General features: G+C 53.4%; 1 protein-coding gene across 2 annotated transcripts; it reads left to right on the top strand.

Moving 5' to 3' along the window:
- The first annotated feature begins 73 nt into the window (after window positions 1-73).
- Window positions 74-18,356, top strand: CC2D1A (coiled-coil and C2 domain containing 1A). Of its 2 annotated transcripts, none has more exons than XM_043911258.1 (29): window positions 74-379; window positions 1,730-1,865; window positions 3,556-3,671; window positions 3,764-3,829; window positions 4,092-4,226; window positions 4,323-4,557; window positions 8,906-9,030; window positions 9,475-9,547; window positions 9,730-9,801; window positions 9,894-10,024; window positions 10,104-10,176; window positions 11,445-11,578; window positions 11,951-12,062; window positions 12,145-12,317; window positions 13,044-13,166; window positions 13,250-13,308; window positions 13,401-13,517; window positions 14,892-14,965; window positions 15,042-15,100; window positions 15,222-15,273; window positions 15,381-15,480; window positions 15,566-15,656; window positions 16,335-16,472; window positions 16,568-16,629; window positions 17,202-17,265; window positions 17,356-17,482; window positions 17,564-17,640; window positions 17,714-17,761; window positions 17,842-18,356. In XM_043911258.1, exons 1-29 carry the CDS (start codon window positions 320-322, stop codon window positions 17,860-17,862), a joined length of 2,853 nt encoding a protein of 950 aa, XP_043767193.1. In that variant the 5' UTR covers window positions 74-319; the 3' UTR covers window positions 17,863-18,356. The 2 variants fall into 2 exon arrangements, with proteins under 2 accessions (XP_043767193.1, XP_043767192.1); XM_043911257.1 differs by having other exon boundaries at window positions 16,565-16,629.
- Window positions 18,357-18,420: the final 64 nt, after the last annotated feature.

The following is an 18,420-nucleotide window of genomic DNA, read 5'->3' as shown; positions in this document are numbered from 1 at the left end:
GCCTCTTTCCCGCGCAACCGGCGACACCGCCCATCACCGGAAACGCGCCTGCGCACTCGCGCACTGCCTGCCGGGAATTGTAGTTTCTGTGTTGTGGGCCCGGCAAGTCCAGTGGCTGCGCTCCGGTGCCGCGGCGCCCGAGGGCCGAGGCGGAAGTGGGGCAGCCACCTGGGGGCCGAGGGCGTGGGGTCGGCGGTCTCGGGGCGCCGACAAGGGGCGTGGGACTCAGGAAGGGCGCGTGCGCGGCCATAGGCCCCGGGGGAGGAGGCAGGGCAAGGCCAGGCCAGGGGTCCAGTGGTCCGAGTAGCCAGCCAGGAAGATGCACAAGAGGAAGGGACCCCCGGGACCCCCGGGCCGAGGCGCCGCCACCGCCCGCCAGGTGAGTCTGTATCCCATGGCCCCGCCGAGGTATCCCATCCCACCCTTGTCAGACGTTCAAGGGAGGGCCCCACCCCCCAAAGGAACCTGCTCTCCAGTCCCAGGTGATCCCGCGTCCCCGCCCCCTAGGTTAGGTTCGACCCCCACAGTAAGGCCTGTTGGCCCGGGCTTCCCAGCTCCTGGAGCCCCGCCCAGGGCTCAGGGCCACCTGTTGCAGTAGCAACGCCAGTCGGGAAGGGGAAGGCCTCGAACCTGGGGTAAGAAAAACAGTTATGGCTTTCCTGGACTGAGCATTCGTAACCCTCGCATCAGCTTGGCCAGGTCATACTTTTTTATCCCCATTGTACTGATGAGGATACTGAGGCCCAGAGAGGCGAAGACACCTGTCCAAGGTCATAGGGATCAACTGCTTGGCCAGAGCTAAGGGCAAATCCAGACTGCCTGCCGTGAGCCCACAGAATTGTGATTGGGCCCCTTCTCCCTGTCTCATTACCTTTTTCCTAGGCACTGGGAGAGTTTGATTTTTCTCAGCTTTGATGGAAGGAGCTCAGGCCAAAACTTAGTGCCCAGGCATTAGTCTGGCTGACCTGAAGTTCCCTCTGGGCTTCTGCATATTGGATACTTGGCTTCACACCTCTAAGCCTCAGTTTTCTCATCTGTACAATGGAGGCCTTAAGAGAGCATTTCACAGGATAGTTGTGAAAATTCATTGAGATAGTTTACAGAAAGTGCTAGAACATTGTGCTCAATAAATGGTGTCATCATCATTACTATTAGATGGAGCCATGTATGTATGATTGCCGATACTTGGCCATTTTTGACCCAAAGAAAGGGGGCGTAATTTGTGTACTCAGCCTAATATTGTCACATCATGGTTGGTCATTAGCAAGGATAGGATAGGAAGACAGGTGTGTCACACAGCCAAGACCTCACTTCCAACTTCAGCACTGTCTGTGCTTCCTTTTACTCTTGACACCTCCAGCCTTCCTGCATAGCTCCCTCTGCTGAAGATGCTGGAATGGAAAAACCCAGTTGTGCAGAGTGACTTTGCTTTGGGGAAGGGTGTAGGGCCTTATTTCACCACTGAACTTGGCTAGCAACACATCACAGGTGTGGGCTCAGAGCAGGCAGTTGGATCTCTCTCTACCTGCCCTTTGCCCCATGTTGATCTGTGCCAGAGGAGTGACTTGGCCCATCTTGAGACACCTGTTGTGTCTGGGGCCTGTTCCAGCTGATTGGCTTTCCCCAGGAGCCCTGGGTTCCTCCCCAGCAGGCTCCAGGTCCATCATAGCTGCCTCTAGCTACCTGGGGTGCATCCCATGGTATGACTGAACCCCCATTGTTCCCACAGCTGGGCCTGCTAGTTGACCTCTCCCCAGATGGCCTGATGATCCCTGAAGATGGAGTTAACGATGAGGAACTGGAGGCTGAGTTCTTGGCCTTGGTGGGAGGCCAGCCCCAAGCCTTGGAGAAGCTTAAAGGCAAAGGTGAGACTCTCAGTACACCCCTGAACATTTTCTGAGCTCCTGTTTGGAGCTGGGCACTGAGGCAATGAGAGTATGAAGACAGAGAAGGTCCTTGTCCGCCTGGCAACCTCAGTCTGGGGAAGAGTTAAGCGATCGGCTTTGGCCCCAAAATGAGGATTCAAGTCCCACTTCTGCAACTAACTGGCTGTGTGACTTGCTGAGTTTTAGCACCTCTATGGGGCTCAGTTTCCCTGTCTGTAAAATGGGAATAATGACTAATAATGGATGTGGCATGTCCTCCAACCCATGGTTCTATGATCAGGGCTGGGATTGGGGGAGACCTGTGAGCTGGACTGGGATTCCAGGAGGAGGCACCTGCAATGGGGAGGGCCAGGTGAAGAGTGGGGGAGGGGGTGAGTCACAGTTTGTGCACAGGCCCTGGAAGAGGTGGTAGGGGGCAGGGGACTCTGCAGTGGTCAAGTGGGGCTGGAACTTGGGCACACGGAACCTTTACACTGTATAGCTAATGCAGTTGATCCTTGTTAGCTACGGATTCCGAGTTTGTGAATTCATCTATTGGTTTAAATTTATTTGTAACCTCCAAATCAGTTGCATGGTGCACTTCTGCAGTCATTCACAGACATGCATGGAGCTGCCAAAAGTTTGAGTCACCCAGTGTGCCTGTTCCCTGCCGAGGCGACACTCTGCCTTCTCGTCTCAGCGCATAAATAGTGTCCTTTTCTTGGTCTGTGGAATGTCACGCTTTTCTCATGTTTGTGCTTTTTGTTGGTTTTGCGGATCCACGTGGTCCCCAAGCGCAGTGCCAGAGTGCTGTTTCCTGTTCCTTAGCGTGAGAAGACTAGGATGTACCTTGGAGATGAGATTGGCTGGATGGCAGCACTGACTCGATGGACATGGGTTTTGGTGGACTCTGGGAGTTGGTGACGGACAGGGAGGCCTGGCGTGCTGCGATTCATGGGGTCTCAAAGAGTCTGACACGACCGAGCGACTGAACTGAACTGTAGATGAGCTTCATTCAGGCATTAGTTATAGTACTGTGGCCTCAAGTTCCATGTTAGTGAATCAACAATATATATTAACGAAGGTGTCTTTAAGTAGAAACACACATAAAACAAGGATATATATTGCCTGTTTGACAACAATGTTGTGCCCAGAGGCTCATGGGAACCTAATGCTGTATTTCCTTCAGGGCCAGGTGGTTCATTATTCACTAATTCCAACTTTATAGAACATGGGTGCCGTGAATAACAAGAGTTACATGAACAACAAAACACTGACAGGGTGCTGTTCTAAGGGCTGCATTTACCTTTAGGCCCTGCAGTCTATGGTGGAGGAGAGACTGTTTTTTTTTTTTTTTTTGAGGAGAGACTGTTATTGCCCCCATCTAACAGATGGGAAGACTAAGGCCTAGGGAGGTGAAGCGACTTGCCCAGGGTCCCACAGTGAGAAAGTTGCAGATCTGGGGTTCCAACTCAGGCTTGTCAAGGGAGAGATGAGGCCAGGAGGATCGACAGGGAGTAGGATCATGCCTGCTGGCCCAAGGACAGTGGGGTGCCATGGAAGAGCCAGGAGAGGAAGACATACTGCCCATTGCCTGCTCCCCTAATTTTCATGGCCATGGGTGAATGGGACAGGAGGCCAGGGACTCTTGAAGGATCCTGGTTCAACTAGGGCCTCCCCTTGCCTCCAGGTCCCCTGCCCATGGAAGCCATTGAGAAGATGGCCAGCTTATGCATGAGAGACCCGGATGAGGATGAAGAGGAGGGAACGGATGAGGAGGATGTGGAGGCTGATGACGACCTGCTGGTGAGCGCCCGGGGCAGAGTAGGAGACCTCCCTCCCTTTGTTGTCCATCCAGCAGGCCCTCACAATTGGCCCCCGGCCGTGTGTCCCTGCAGGCGGAACTGAATGAGGTCCTTGGGGAGGAACAGAAGGCTTCAGAGTCCCACCCTCCTGTGGCCCAGGTATACCCCTGACAACACTGGTCCGTGCAGCCCAGGGTTCAAGGCCTCCCTCCTTCCCTCTCAACCATGGAACCTCGCACAGGTGGTGGGGTGCCTCTAATCCCCAGTTCTCCACCCTGGGAGATGGGCAATGATTTCTGCCCCTTCGGGGTTACAGGGGGCAACACACCTGATATACAGTAGGTACTCAGCCCAGGGAGCTGTCAGGGTGGACCTGAGAGAGGGGTCACCACCCAGACCATGTACCTGGCCCCTCCCGCAGCCAAAGGCCACAACACCCAGCCCAGGGCTGGAGGCCACCTTGCAGGAGAGGCTGGCCCTCTACCAGACCGCGATCGAAAGTGCTAGGCAAGCCGGAGACAGTGCCAAGATGCGGCGCTACGACCGGGGGCTTAAGGTGAGTGGGCAGACAAGAGGGTAACCAGGTCCTCACCACTGCCCCCGGCACCCAGCTCCAGGCTCCTCCCAAACCCACGTTCACACCTTCTCCTAGACACTTGAAAACCTGCTGGCCTCGGTCCGGAAAGGCAAAGCCATCGACGAAGGGGACATCCCGCCACCTGTGGCTGTGGGGAAGGGTCCAGTGGCCACGCCCAGCCACACACCTGCACCCGTCCCGCCGGCCCCTCTGAACCCACTGGCCCCAGATCCCCGGGTCATCATGGAGAGTCCTCCTTCCGCTGCTCCATCATCATCCCTGGTCTCCGCTAAACCCCAGCCGCCCCCAGGTAGGCCACAGGCAGGGCTGGCTGATGTGGGCTGATGAGGGGGTTATTCATTTAGTGGCTGGCCCTGTGGTGGGGGGGTACAGGGCCTGCACTGATTTTTATTTTATTTTTTTTTATGCACTGATTTTTAGATATTTTTAACACCTTTCCCTCCCAAGATCCTACTTTCCAAGGGGAACACAGGCTCACAAGAGAGGTTTTCTGTCTGTGGTAGCTATAAAATATATTTAACAAAACATTTGCCGTTTAACTATTTTTCAACATGCAATTGAGTGATATTTATCACTTTCATGATATTGTGCAACCACCACCTCTATCAGTTTCCAAAACTTTTTCATCTCCCCTATGCAGCACTAACTCCCCATTCTCCCTGGCCCAGTCCCTAGGAACCTCTGTTCTACTTTCTGTCTCTGGATTTGCCTCTTATAGATATTTCACGTAAATAGAATCATCCACTGTTTGTCCTCCTGTGTCTGGCTTCCTTCAGTTAACAAAATGTTGCAGCATGTGTCAGAACTCCATTCCTTTTTAGAACTGAACAACATTATGGTTTTTTGGTTTGGTTTTGGTTTGGGTGTGCCATGCGGCTTGCAGGATCTTAGTTTCCCGACCAGAGACTGAACGCAGGTCCCAGCAGTGAAAGTGCAAAGTCCTAACCACTGGACCACCAGGGAATTCCCCTTAGAGTTTTTTTCTTTTTTTAAGATTTGTTTATTTTTATTTTATTTATTTATGGCTGCGTTGGGTCTTCATTGCTGCTTCAGGCTTTCTCTAGTTGCAACGAGGGTTACTCTTTATTGTGGTGCACAGACCTCTTATTGTGGTGGCTTCTTCTGTTGCAGAGCATGGGCCCTGAGTGCACAGGCTCAGTAGTTGCACCTCGAGGGCTCTAGAACACAAGCCCCATAGTTGTGGCTCACAGGCGCAGTTGCTCCATGGCATGTGGGATCTTCCGAAGACCAGGGATCGACCCCATGTCTCCTGCACTGGCAGGCAGATTCTTAACCACTGGACGACCAGGGAAGGCCCCCACCCATAGAGTACTAAGTAAATACTTCCCAAGCCCTCAGCTTGTCCATCGTTCCTGAAACTCACTTGCTGGAGAACACACCTCCCAAGAAGTTTTCCTTCCCCTAACCTCCCCTTCCACCACCTTAAGAAAAGAAAATGGGGCAAACCAAAGGAGATACTCCAGTGCTAGCTTCGGCAGCACATATACAAAGGAGATACTCCAAATGCTGGCCTGAGGTTCAGAAAGTGAACCCCTAGTCACTGAGTGCTTCAGCCAAGCTGGTTTCTAAGCTTTTGTTTTTAGTAAAGCTCAAGAATGACCATTGGAAATCATGACCTGAGATTCTCAGCTGAAATCACCAACAGTTTTTCATAATGGGATTTCTTTGTATATAGCTGCGCAGGGACCCTGAGAATCACGTGACATCTGTAAGACTGTCTCTTCCCATCTATTTGACTGATGTGAAGCAGGTTTCTTTGCACGTTAAAAACAAAAAAGGAAAGTAGGGAAAGAATGAACAAGGAAACAGGAGCTAAGTGCTAGGGGCTGGACCCGGCCCCCACCTTGTCAACAAGCGCTGCCTTGCCAATATAGTTTTACTCTTAGTATATTAAAATTATCTATCAAAAAAGCTCGATATAGTTAAGATTGGCTCAGTTTTGTGCAAAAAATAATTCCAACAGTAATTCTGCCCCAAAATAAAAAAATTTTTAACACTGAGAGGGACTTGCATTGGCAGGAGATAAAGCCAATGAAATGTCAGGGTGTTACAGGACTTCCCTGGTGGTCCAGTGGTTAAGACTTTGCCTTCCAATGCAGCGGGAGCAGGTTCAATCTCACCTCGGGGAGCTAAGCTCCCACATGCCTCGGGACCAGAAAACTAAGACATAAAACAGAAGCAATATTGTGAAAAATTCAATAAAGACTTTAAAAATGGTCCACATTGAGAAATGTCAAGATATTGGGCAGGGAGAGATAAATTAGGAGCTTGGGATTAACAGATACACCTTACTATATATTAAATAGTTCCAGAAAAACCAAGGATCTACTGTCTAGCCCAGGGAACTTATGCTATACAGTAGATAAATACATTATAGGTTATTACAAAGTAATAACCTATAATGGAAAAAATCTGAGAAAGAACATTTACTTATGTATATAAATAAATGAATCAGGTTTCTATACACCTGAAATTAACACAACATTGTAAATTAATTATATACCTCAATTAAAAAAAATGTCAAGTTGTTTTGCTTCAAATTGGACACCTTCTCAGGCAAGTCCACCAAAACAAAGCAGTGAGTCCAATTATTGGTCTGAAAAAGTACAACAGGTACTTGGTACTGTTTTCCAGGTGTTTCTAGGATGTATATCTGGGTGATGGGTGGTGTATCTATTGTATTTTATTTTTTATACCAACAATTGTACTTACTGATTTCAATTTAAGAATACTTCTCCTAAGAACATATTAGGCATATTATTTGAAGCTGTATCTAATATAGTGTTTAAAAAGCCATTTAATCCTGTTTCCCAACTTTGCTGATACACTGCAGAAAGGTACATTTAAATGTACAATAAGGTGTTAAAAAAAGACTCTCAAGTACCCAAATGCATCATGTTAGGATACAATTCTGCCAGAAACGTGTATGTAAATAAGGGAAGATCTGAAGTTCCCAATTGCTCAATGTGAACCCTGGCATATATTTAAAAAGTAGGACTTCACGGTCCTGTGGTTGGAAATCCGTTTGCCGATGCAGAGGACATATGTTCGATCCCTGGTCAATCCCAGAAGATTCCACGTGTCCAGTTTGTATTGACAGATAAAGCACACCTGGTTTTCTTCAGCTTTGCTTTACTGCAATTCACAGATTATTGTGATTTTTTCTTTACAAATCAGTTTGTGATAACTGTACTTTGAGCCAGTCTGTTGGCGCCACTTTTCCAACAACGTTTGCTCACTTTGCTCACTTTGTGTCTCTCTGTCACATTTTGGCAATTCTCAAAGTGTTTCAAGTTTTTCATTATTATTATATTTGTCATGGGGATCTGTAATCAGTGATTTTCGGTGTCACTGCTACGGTTTGCTGCAGGCTCAGGTGGTAGTTAGCATTTTTTAACAATAAATTTTTTTAAATTTAATGAGTTATTTATCTTTGGCTGCACTGGGCCTTCGTTGCCGCACATGGGCTTTCTCTAGTTGCGGTGAGCAGGTTTCTCCTTGGAGTGGCGACTCTCGTTGTAGAGCATGGGCTCTAGGGTGTTCAGGCGCAGTAGTTGCAGTGCATGGGCTTAGTTACCCTGGGGAACAATAAAATTTTCTTGTATTAAAGTATGTACATTGTTTTTTTAGTCATAATGCTATTGCATATTTCATAGACTGCAGCATAGTGTAGTAACTTTTATATGTACTGGGACACCAAAAAAACCTGAGTGACTCACTTTATTACAACAATTGCTTTATTGAGGTGATCTGGAACCAAACTTATACTGTCTAAGAGGTATGCCTGTAAATGGATAAACAAATGTGGTCTGTCCATATAGTGGAATATTATTCACCCTGGAAAGGGAAGGAAATTCTGACACACGCTACAGCATGGATGAACCTTGAAGACATTACGCTGTGTGAAATAAGCCAGTCACAAAGGGACAAATACTGTATGATTTCACTTATGGGGGCCCCTGGGGAGTCAAATTCCCAGAGACAAAAAGTAGACCAGTGGGTGTCAGGGGCTGGGGGAGGGGGATGGGGAGTAAGTGTTTAATGAGGACAGAGTTCCAGTTGGGAAAGATGAAGAGAGTGCTGGAGTTGGATGGTGGTGATGGTTGTAAAACAATGTGAATGTCCTTAATGCCACTGAACTGTATACTTATAAAGGGCTAAGATGGTAAATGTTATATTGTGTGTATTTTACCACAATCTGAAAAAATGAAAAGGGAAATATTGGTGAGTTTCAAATCACCATGGTAGTTAGGATACATTTGATTTAAAAGAGCATGCCCATTGATTTAGTGTGATGATTTTCTTTATCAAATGTCAGTATTTGAAGACACTAGGAACAACAGCCATTGCCACTTTCTTAACTCAAAATGAAAAGTTTTAGATGTCAACTTAAAAACATGTAAGAGTACAGAAAGTTTTCCAGAATTTTCTTGGGGACAAAATAGCATAGGCTCTAGAGGCTGACAGTCATAGGGTTGAGTCCTCACTATGCCTTCTTCAGGCTGTGTGATTCAGGGAAACAGCATCCCCTCTCAACCTCAATTCTCAAGTCTCTAAGGTGGGCCTTTGTTGTGAGAATTAAGTAGAAATAGCTTGTGTGCCGTTCCCTCTCCCAGGTCCTTGCAGCCCTGGCCCCCTGGCCCAGTTGCAGAGCCGCCAGCGTGAGTACAAGCTGGCTGCCCTCCACGCCAAGCAGCAGGGAGACACCGCCACTGCCGCCAAACACTTCCGTGTGGCCAAGGTGCGTCCAGAGGGGTCAGGGTTGGAGGTAGAGGACAGGATGCTTCTGACATTGTGTGATAGCAAAGAACAGGGGCTCTGGAGTCAGACAGACCCAGATTTGAATCCCAGTCACTCCGTGACTATAGTTTGCTGCACCTCCTGAAGCCTCAGTTTACCCTCTCTGTGAAATGGGCATAAATGTCTGGAGGAGGCCTGAGCAAGATACTGCAGAGGGACTTCCCTGGTGGTCCAGAGACTGACCACCAGGTCAGTCTGCACTTCCACTGCAAGGGGAGCAGGTTCAATCCCTGGTCACAGAACAGCCAAAAATAAGAATTTTAAAAAGATGCTGCAAAAGAAGGGACAGAGTGAGGAGTCGTCTGCCTTGTGGCAGGTCGTGGAGGCTCCCCGTGGGGTCCTAGCTCCCAGCTGCAGCCTCCTCCCCTGATCTTCCTTCTCCCAGAGCTTTGATGCTGTCTTGGAGGCCCTGAGCCGGGGGGAGCCTGTGGACCTGTCGCGCCTGCCCCCTCCACCTGGTGAGGACCCCATCCTGCCCATCCTCCAGGACTGCTGGAGGTCTCCAGGACGTTCTTGCTGATGCTGCCACCCCTTCGGTCAGGGGGTCCCCGGGGACCCCAGCGTCAGGCCAGACTAGCCTGGTCGGGGGAAGGGCGGCCACAAGTAAGCCCCCCACTGGACTGGACCTCTCTACCCCTAGACCAGCTGCCCCAGGGCCCACCGTCACCGCCTGTGCAGTCTCCAGCTCCTGCTGTGGTGCCCTCCATGCCAGGTACGCTCCTGGGACCCTGTGGGGTGGGCCGGCCAGAGCAAGACAGTCTCCCCTCACCAGGACCCTTAACTCTACCCTCTGGTCTGGCCCAGAGGCTCCTCCACCCCCGAAGACCCTCCTGGAGGCACTAGAGCAGCGGATGGAGCGGTACCACGTGGCTGCGGCTCAAGCCAAGACCAAGGGGGACCAGCGGAAGGCTCGCATGCATGAGCGCATCGTCAAGGTGCGTGGAGACCCAAGTAGGCGGGTGGCCACCCCTAGAGACCTTGTCCAGGAAGCCCTGACACCTGTGTTTCCTGCAGCAATACCAAGACGCCATTCGAGCCCACAAGGCTGGCCGGGCGGTGGACGTGGCGGAGCTGCCCGTGCCTCCAGGTAGGCCCTGCCCCCAGCCGCACCCCACCAACCTCTGAGCCTTTGCAGGTGCTGTTCCCTCCAGCTCTCCAGTCCCAGGGAGCTGACGGCTGCACCTTCAGAAATTCTGCAAGCTTCTTAGACAACGGGTACCTTAAAATCATTTACCATGGGAATGTTTACACCACAGAAATTGGTGAACACTAAAAATTAGGAGGTTTTATCTGAAGAGTCTGTTCACCAGCCCACCACTGTCTGGTCATTTATTTATTTTAAAACATTATATATTTATTTTTGGCTGTGCTGGGTCTTTGTTGTTGCATAGGCTTCTCTCTAGTTGCAGCGAGCAGGGGCTACTCTCCAGTTGTGGTACACAGGCCTCATTGCGGTCGCTTCTCCTGTTGGAGAGCACAGGCTCTAAGGCATGCGGGCTTCGGCTTCAGTAGTTGCGGCTTGAGCTCTACAACTCAGGCTCAGACATTGTGGCATTGGGGCTTAGTTTCTTCACAGCATGTGGGATCTTTCCGGATCAGGGATCAAACCCGTGTCTCTTGCTTTGGCAGATGGATTCTTTACCACTGAATCACTAGGGAAGGCCCTGGTCATTTCTTCTTTGACTCACTCCTTCCTAGTCATCAGCTCTCAGTTTTACAGATAGCTCCCCAGCTTCCCGTCACCCCCGCCGGTGGGTTGGAGGTGTCTTCTGGGATCTCAGAGCTGCCTGTGTGTCCACCATGAGAGCAAGTACAGCTCTGCCCGTTGGTCCCCCAGGAGTCCCTCCAGGCCCAGGGCCACCTCTTATGCCCAGCACACCGCCTCACATGGTGCTTGCTTGTTGGAGTCTGATCACGGCCCGGCCAGGGTCAGGCAAGAGGAGCCGAGAGCAAAGAGGGAGGTTAGGATGGTCTGACATCTCCATGAAACCAGCAGCAGCTCCTTTCTTGCATTCAGAGTAGATTCAGGGCAGGGACTTCCCTGGCAGTCCTGTTCCCTGGCTCCGTGCTTCCTCTGCAGGGGGCGTGGGTTCGATCTCTGGTTGGGGAAGTAAGATCCCACATGCCTCACGGTGCAGCCCATCCCACCTCTCCATAAATAGAAGAAAGAACCGAGAAAACGCAAAGTATTGTGTTGGCCAAAAAGTTTGTTCAGGGTTTAAAAACCAGAACAGACTTTTTGGCCAACCCACATAGATTCAAAGGCCTGAGGCTCCTTAGCAGGGGAAGAACCTGTGTCTCAATCATTATAGTGTGGGCCTCACCCTCCTGACTGGGTCCCAACTGGCCACCTAGGCTTTCCCCCGATCCAGGGCCTGGAGGCCACCGAGCCCACCCAGCAGAGCCTGGTGGGGGTCCTGGAGACCGCCATGAAGCTGGCCAGCCAGGACGAAGGCCCTGAGGATGAAGAGGACGAGGAGCCTAAGAAGGTGTGAGGGGCCAGGGCCTCGGGGTGAGGCAGGGGAGTGGCATGGCAGCAAAGCAAAGCCCCAGCAGTCCTGGCCTTGAGCCAGGAAGAACCAGCTGCACATCCGGGCCTGCAACTTCCTGGCCATGAGGCCACGGGCAAGTCATCTTGCCCTCTGAACTTCAGGCTCCTCTGTACAGCGAGCACAGTCCTAATCCCTACCTCCTGGGGCTGCTGCCAAGGTTTAGTGTGAACAAGATCATATGTTGTGTTCAGTGCTGAGGAAATAGACACTGAGATGGTCAGTGTTGTCGCTGTCAGGCCTCAGCGCTGTGGGCAGCAGACTCATCACAGGTGCTGGGAAAGCTCTGACTTGCTCTCCATCCCTCTGCAGCTCAGCAGCCCTGCAGCCCCCACAGCCCAGCCCAAAGCCCCACCTTCAAAGGCACCCCCGTCAGGATCTGCCCCCATAGCCAAAGCAGCCCCCAAAGGCACATCCACCAGAGGTAGGTACGCCCCGCCCCACCTGGGCAGCCGATCGCCTGGCTGTGGGTGGGGCGGCACCTGCAGACGCCCCTGTACCCACAGCCCAGCAGCAGCTGGCCTTCCTGGAGGGCCGCAAGAAGCAGCTCTTGCAGGCTGCGCTGCGAGCCAAGCAGAAGAACGACGTGGAGGGCGCCAAGATGCACCTGCGCCAGGCCAAGGGGCTGGAGCCCATGCTGGAGGCCTCACGCAACGGGCTGCCTGTGGACATCACCAAGGTGAACCCTCTAGGCCTTGTGGACCTTCCCGGGCCCTCACCCTTCAGACTTCTGCCACTTAGCAGTCTCGTGACTTGGAATGTATTTATCAGGGTCCAGGTTAAACTGCTGTAACAAACCCCTCTCCCCCGCCCAAGACAGTGGCTAAAATAAGACAGACATTTATGTTTCCTGTATGTGACACCCAGGGCATTATGGTCTCTAAAAGAAACCTCTAAAAAAGCCCTCCAGGGCCCAGGTTCTTTCCATCTTGCTACTCTGTGACACCCTAGGAGGTCATTCATGTCCACGTGGTCAAAGTGGATTGACCTTTGACCAGATAAGCAGATGCCTTATCTGCATCCTGACTATGGGCAGTGATGTGGAGTTGCCATCACTTCTACTTGCCTCCCATTGGCCAGAACTGAGTCATGTGGCCACACTTAGCTGCAGGGGAGGCTGGGACATGTAGTCTCTTGCTGGGCTACTGTGTGTCCAGCCAGAACTCCATTACTAGGGAAGAGGGGTTGGAGATCAGGGTAACAAATTGTGCCATGTGGAACAGACCATCCACTTCTCTTTGAGGATTACTTTTCTCCTTGGGAAAGAAGAAAGAACAGGGCCTGCGGGTGAAGCTGTAGTCAGGGAAGGCCTCTTGAAGGAGGCGTGATGTTTCTGCAGAGCCCTGGGTGGGTCTGCTCACAGCTGTCCAGCAGGCCCCTCCCTCACAAGCCCCGTCCTCCCCAGGTGCCGCCCGCCCCCGTCAACAAGGATGACTTTGCCCTGGTCCAGCGTCCCGGCCCAGGTCTGTCTCAGGAGTCTGCCCGACGCTACGGCGAACTCACCAAGCTCATAAGGCAGCAGCACGAGGTGAAGGGGACTTCCCTGCCCAGGTCATCACCAGTCACACGGCCCTGCTCCAACCCTCCCCTCACTGTCTTCTGCTCCCCCAGATGTGCCTGAACCACTCTAACCAGTTCACTCAGCTAGGCAACATCGCTGAAACCAGCAAGTAAGAAGCCCAGCCCCCATGCCCCACTGACTTCTGCATCCCGCAGCCTGCCCCTGGGACCAGGGACCTGAGCAGGGCCCTCTCGCTGGCAGATTTGAGAAGCTGGCAGAGGACTGTAAGCGGAGCATGGAGATTCTGAAGCAGGCCTTCGCCCGGGGTCTCCCCACGCCCACTGCTCGCTTTGAGCAGAGAACCTTCAGCGTCATCAAGTAAGGCCCCCTATACCCTGCCACTGACCCTTTGGAGAGGGGTTCACACTCCCCAGAAGCTAGCAGAGGACTTCCTTCTGGAGGAGCGTTTGGGTGCTCTGGTGGGAGCAGAGCATGTGCAAGGGTCCTGAGGCAAACATGCCGTGTGAGTAAAGGATGGCAATCAAGTGTTGACAGTGACACGTTTGGAAATGGGGACAGTCTAGTGAATGCAGAGCTGGGCCTCATCCCAAAGTCCTGGGCAAGCTCAACGGAGTGGTGAGGTGGGTCCTGCTCCTGTTACATCATCTCACACTCCAGGGAGTTGGGGTCATTTTTCCCACTTTTACACAAGGTTAGGGGTGGCCACTAGGGTAACCTAACGTCACCACTTAGGATAATCTGCACCCCTTACCCTGGCTCCCCCACATCTGCACAGCCTGGCTCCCTGTCATCCCCTCATCTCCTCCCACTGACCCCACTTCTCTCACCCGCTGCTACACAGACTTCTTTTTGGTCAATCAGACACATCAGCTGTGTTCCCACTCAGGACCTTTGCACCAGCTGTCTCCTCTGCTTAGACCCTCTTATGCAGATTACCATGTAGCAGTCTCTTTATTTTTTAAAAGTTTTTTTAGCTGCACTGCATGGCCTGCAGGATCCTAATTCCATGACCAGGGATCAAACCCATGCCCCCTGCAGTAGAAACTTGAAGTCTTAACCACTGGACTGTTAGGGAAGTCCCTGTAGCCACCTCTTCTTGACATTCAGAGTCACCTATGATGTTACTTCTCCTGAGAAGCCCTCCTTGATGGCTGTGTCTGGAGCAGCACCTCCCAAGCACACTCCACTCTCTCCAGTGTTTTAATCCTCTGCAGAGTTGTTTTTGTTTTGTTTATTTATATATTCAGGGGTCATCTGTTCACTTAGCTAATCAGGGCTCCCTGAACACAGGTGTGGTCTGCCTCATTTACCTCTGTATTTTCAGCAGTGAGGACACTGGCTGGCATATAGTAGATGCTCAAAAAACCTTGTCAGAGAAAGAGAAGGTCCCACAGCAGCTAGGGCACTTGGTGAATTCTAGAAGATTCCAGAAACTTCTAGAAGGTTCCAGAAATCTTATGCAAGGAAAGCAGTCCCACAAGGTGAGGCCACTGACTGGTGCAGAGCTGGTCCCAAATAAATATGTGCAGATTGATGAAAGGACTAAACAGGTAGCCAGTGGCAGACCTTGATAGAGAATTGTAGTCTGTCTGGTTCTAAAACTCAAGCCTGAAAAAAAAAAAAACCTCAAGCCTGGAACCTGAGACACCCTCACGAGACTGGGGGGTGGGCCGAGAAGGTGGGCAGGACGGTGGCACTGAGATGTCTGTCTCCTGCCTTCCCTCCCGGAAGGATCTTCCCTGACCTCAGCAGCAACGACATGCTCCTGTTCATCGTGAAGGGCATCAGCTTGCCCACACCTCCAGGTGAGGGGGCACCAGGCAAGGGGCAGGGCTGTGGGGTCTACCTGTCTGCCCAACTCTGACCCTTGTCTTCCCGCAGGGCTTTCTCCTGGTGACCTGGATGTCTTTGTTCGGTTCGACTTCCCCTATCCCAACGTGGTACATGGGGAGCTGAGGGGGGATGGGCTCCAGCCCCCTCAGGCCTGGAGGATGTCGGGCCGGCAGGGGTTCAAGGGCAGGCCCCAGCCCCTGAGCTTTTTCACCTCCTGTCTGGTCACAGGAAGAAGCTCAGAAAGACAAGACCAGCGTGATCAAAAACACAGACTCCCCTGGTGAGCCCTGGCAGGAAGCAGTCCCCCACCTCCCCTCCCCACAGAAAGCCCATGAGACCATAACCTGACCCCACCCGCCCCTCCTCTCTCCCTCTTTCCCCCGGCAGAGTTCAAGGAGCAGTTCAAGCTCTGCATCAACCGCAACCACCGTGGCTTCCGAAGGGCCATCCAGACCAAAGGCATCAAGTTCGAAGTGGTCCACAAGGGGTGAGCTGGGGCCACAGGTGCTGTCTGGGCTCCAGAGGAGGGGGAGCTGCCCAGGAGCAACCATCCTGTCCCCTCTCACACACAGGGGGCTCTTTAAGACCGACCGGGTCCTGGGCACAGCCCAGCTGAAACTGGATGCCCTGGAGACAGCATGCGAGGTCCGAGAGGTCCTTGAGGTGAGAGATGGACATTGGTCTGAATACTTGGGTATAGCCGTGCCACTCACGAACTTCAGCCAGATGCTCCCTGCCCTGAGCCTCCCGAAGGTCCTCTCTGCTGGCACAGCCCCTCCCCAGAAATACCAGGCTTCCCCACTACCCAGCCCTAAGTACCCTCTGCACCCTGCTCCATTAAGAGCAGCTGGTGTCTGAGCCATACCCGGGGGTTCATATTTTGGAAATTTCTCTGGTTGTCCTGGAGCCCAGCCCTGAGCCTCTAGCCACTTCCTGCTGCTGCTTTTTTTTGTAGTTTTATTTACTTATTTATTTATTTTGGCTGTGCTGGGTCTTCGTTGCCGCGCAGGCTTCCCCCTAGTTGTGTTACACGGGGGCCACTCTCTAGTTGTGGTATGCAGGTTTCCCGTTGCGGTAGCTGCTTTTGTTGTGTGCACGGGCTCTAGGGCACACAGGCTTCAGTGGTTTCGGTGCGTGGGCTCAGTAGTTGCAGCTCCCGGGCTCTAGAGCACAGGCTCTATAGCTGTGGCACACGGGCTTAGTTGCTGAGCAGCATGTGGGATCTTCCCGCACCAGGGATCGAACCCATGTCTCCTGCATTGGCAGGCGGATTCTTTACCACTGAGCCACCAGGGAAGCCCCACTGCATGCTTCTTAACAGCCTCCCCTCACTCCCATCAGGTCCTGGATGGTCGCAGGCCCACAGGGGGGCGGCTGGAGGTGATGGTTCGGATTCGTGAGCCACTGACGGCCCAGCAGTTGGAGACCACGACAGAGAGGTGGCTGGTCATCGACCCCGTGCCAGCATCCATGCCCACAGTGAGACCCCTGCCCATCAGCAGCCCTAGGGGGGACGGGGGGGCTTGGTTCAAGGTGGCCGAGACTCACAAGACTGGTTCTGTCCTCTGAAGCAGGTTGCTGGGCCCAAAGGGAAGGCTCCTCCCATACCTGCTCCTACAAGGGAGGCAGGGAACAGGTAGGTGACTGGGCCCAGCTGTGCTGGAGAGAATGCCCTTCTTCTTATCTCAGCCTCTCCTGGACAACTTATCATCAGGCACAAATTAGAGCATGTCTCTCCCCTGCTTCAAAACCTTTCCTGGCCCCTCTTCTGGAGCATCTAGTTTAAACTCCTCAGCTTGATCTTTAAGACCTTTTGTGATCAGACCACTGTCAATAATCCAGCCTTTTTTCCCCCCACTTCTTCCGGTTGGTTCATGGCTACATTTAGTTTTCACGAGCCTCTTGGCTACTCTGTGTTACAATACCCTGAGCACCCCTATGGCCACACTTGCTTCCTGCTCCTCTGCCCAGCTCTGACTACTTTGATTCCCAGCTTGGCCGTCACCTCCTCCAGGAAGCCCTCCCTGACACCTGGCATCACAGTAGCCTGGGTGTACACCCATTGTCCCTGTCTGGTTGTGGATTCAGCAACACAGGGGGGAGCTTGGCTTGTCTCCCACTGTCCCCCGGGGCCCAGTGTGTTTGTTGAGTTAACAGGGTTGGGGGTGGGAGTTCCCTGCAGCCCCTCACCCCTCACCAACTCCATAGATCAGCACGGCCCCTGCACAGCCTCAGCGTGCTGGCCTTCGACCAAGAGCGTCTGGAGCGGAAGGTGGGTACCGCCCTGCGAGGCTCAGTGGGGCAGGACTTGGGGTCCGCAGGTCCCTCACAGCTCCCTCTGCATCCTCTCCCCCCACCCCAGATCCTGGCCCTCAGGCAGGCGCGGCGGCCAGTGCCCCCCGAGGTGGCGCAGCAGTACCAGGACATCATGCAGCGCAGCCAGTGGCAGCGGGCACAGCTGGAGCAGGGAGGCCCGGGCATGCGGCGGGGTAGGAGCTCAGGGACGGGTGTAGGCGGAGGGGTGGAGGCCACGGGCCCCATCCTGATGTCCCCCCACCTCCATCCCTCAGAGTACATGGCCCAGCTGGAGCGCCAGCTACAGTTCTACACGGAGGCCGCCCGGCGTCTGGGCAATGATGGCAGCAGGGTGAGCCGGGCGGGCGTGGGGGCAGGGCCGAGGCCACCAGGGGCTGCCCGCTGACTCCTTCTTCACCCCCTAGGAGGCCGCCAAGGAGGCGCTGTATAGACGGAACCTGGTCGAGAGTGAGGTGAGCAGCTTGGGCATTGAAAGTGGGTGGGCGAATGTGGTCGCGTCCCCCGCCCTGACCCGGGCCACTTCTCCCCGCAGCTGCAGCGGCTCCGCCGGTGAGAGCCAACGGGACAGGCAGCCCCCGGAGAGCTGGGAGCGGGCCTGCAGCCCCGATACTGCCACAACCTCAGACCAGACAAGCAGACAATCAGTGGACAGTCAACTCTGGCCGGACACATCCCCCACTGGGCCCACCTGGCCCCACTGGAGCCTCCCCAGCAGGGGGCGTCGGCAGGGTCTGCTAGCCTGTGTGTGCCCCTCGCCCAGGCCCAGCTGGGTGGGCCCCGGAAAGTCCGTTTGCACAGCCCAGGGGGGCACAGACCCTTGCCGGCCTCCACAGCGGGAGGGTGGCTGGGACCAAGCCCCCAGGGCCCTTGCAAGCACTTTACTTCCTGTCCCTCCCCAGCCTTAACCCTGATGTCCACCCACACCCCAAAGAAACCGCTGAGGCCAGCCAGGGTCAGCCAGGCTCCCCAGAGGGTTGCCCTGGCCCAGCTGGGCCCCCAGGGCTGACACATGGAATAAACAGCCAGGGCCACACCCGGCTCACTCTGTCCTGCCCTTGTTTCTTGTTCCTGCCCCCAGTGCCTGGGCTGGGTCTCCCCCACTGCCCCACCC

Source organism: Cervus elaphus, chromosome 9 (genome assembly GCF_910594005.1).
Source record: "Cervus elaphus chromosome 9, mCerEla1.1, whole genome shotgun sequence".
In the NCBI taxonomy this organism is placed as follows: Eukaryota; Metazoa; Chordata; class Mammalia; order Artiodactyla; family Cervidae; genus Cervus; species Cervus elaphus.
This window is presented reverse-complemented; position numbering and strand designations above follow the sequence as displayed.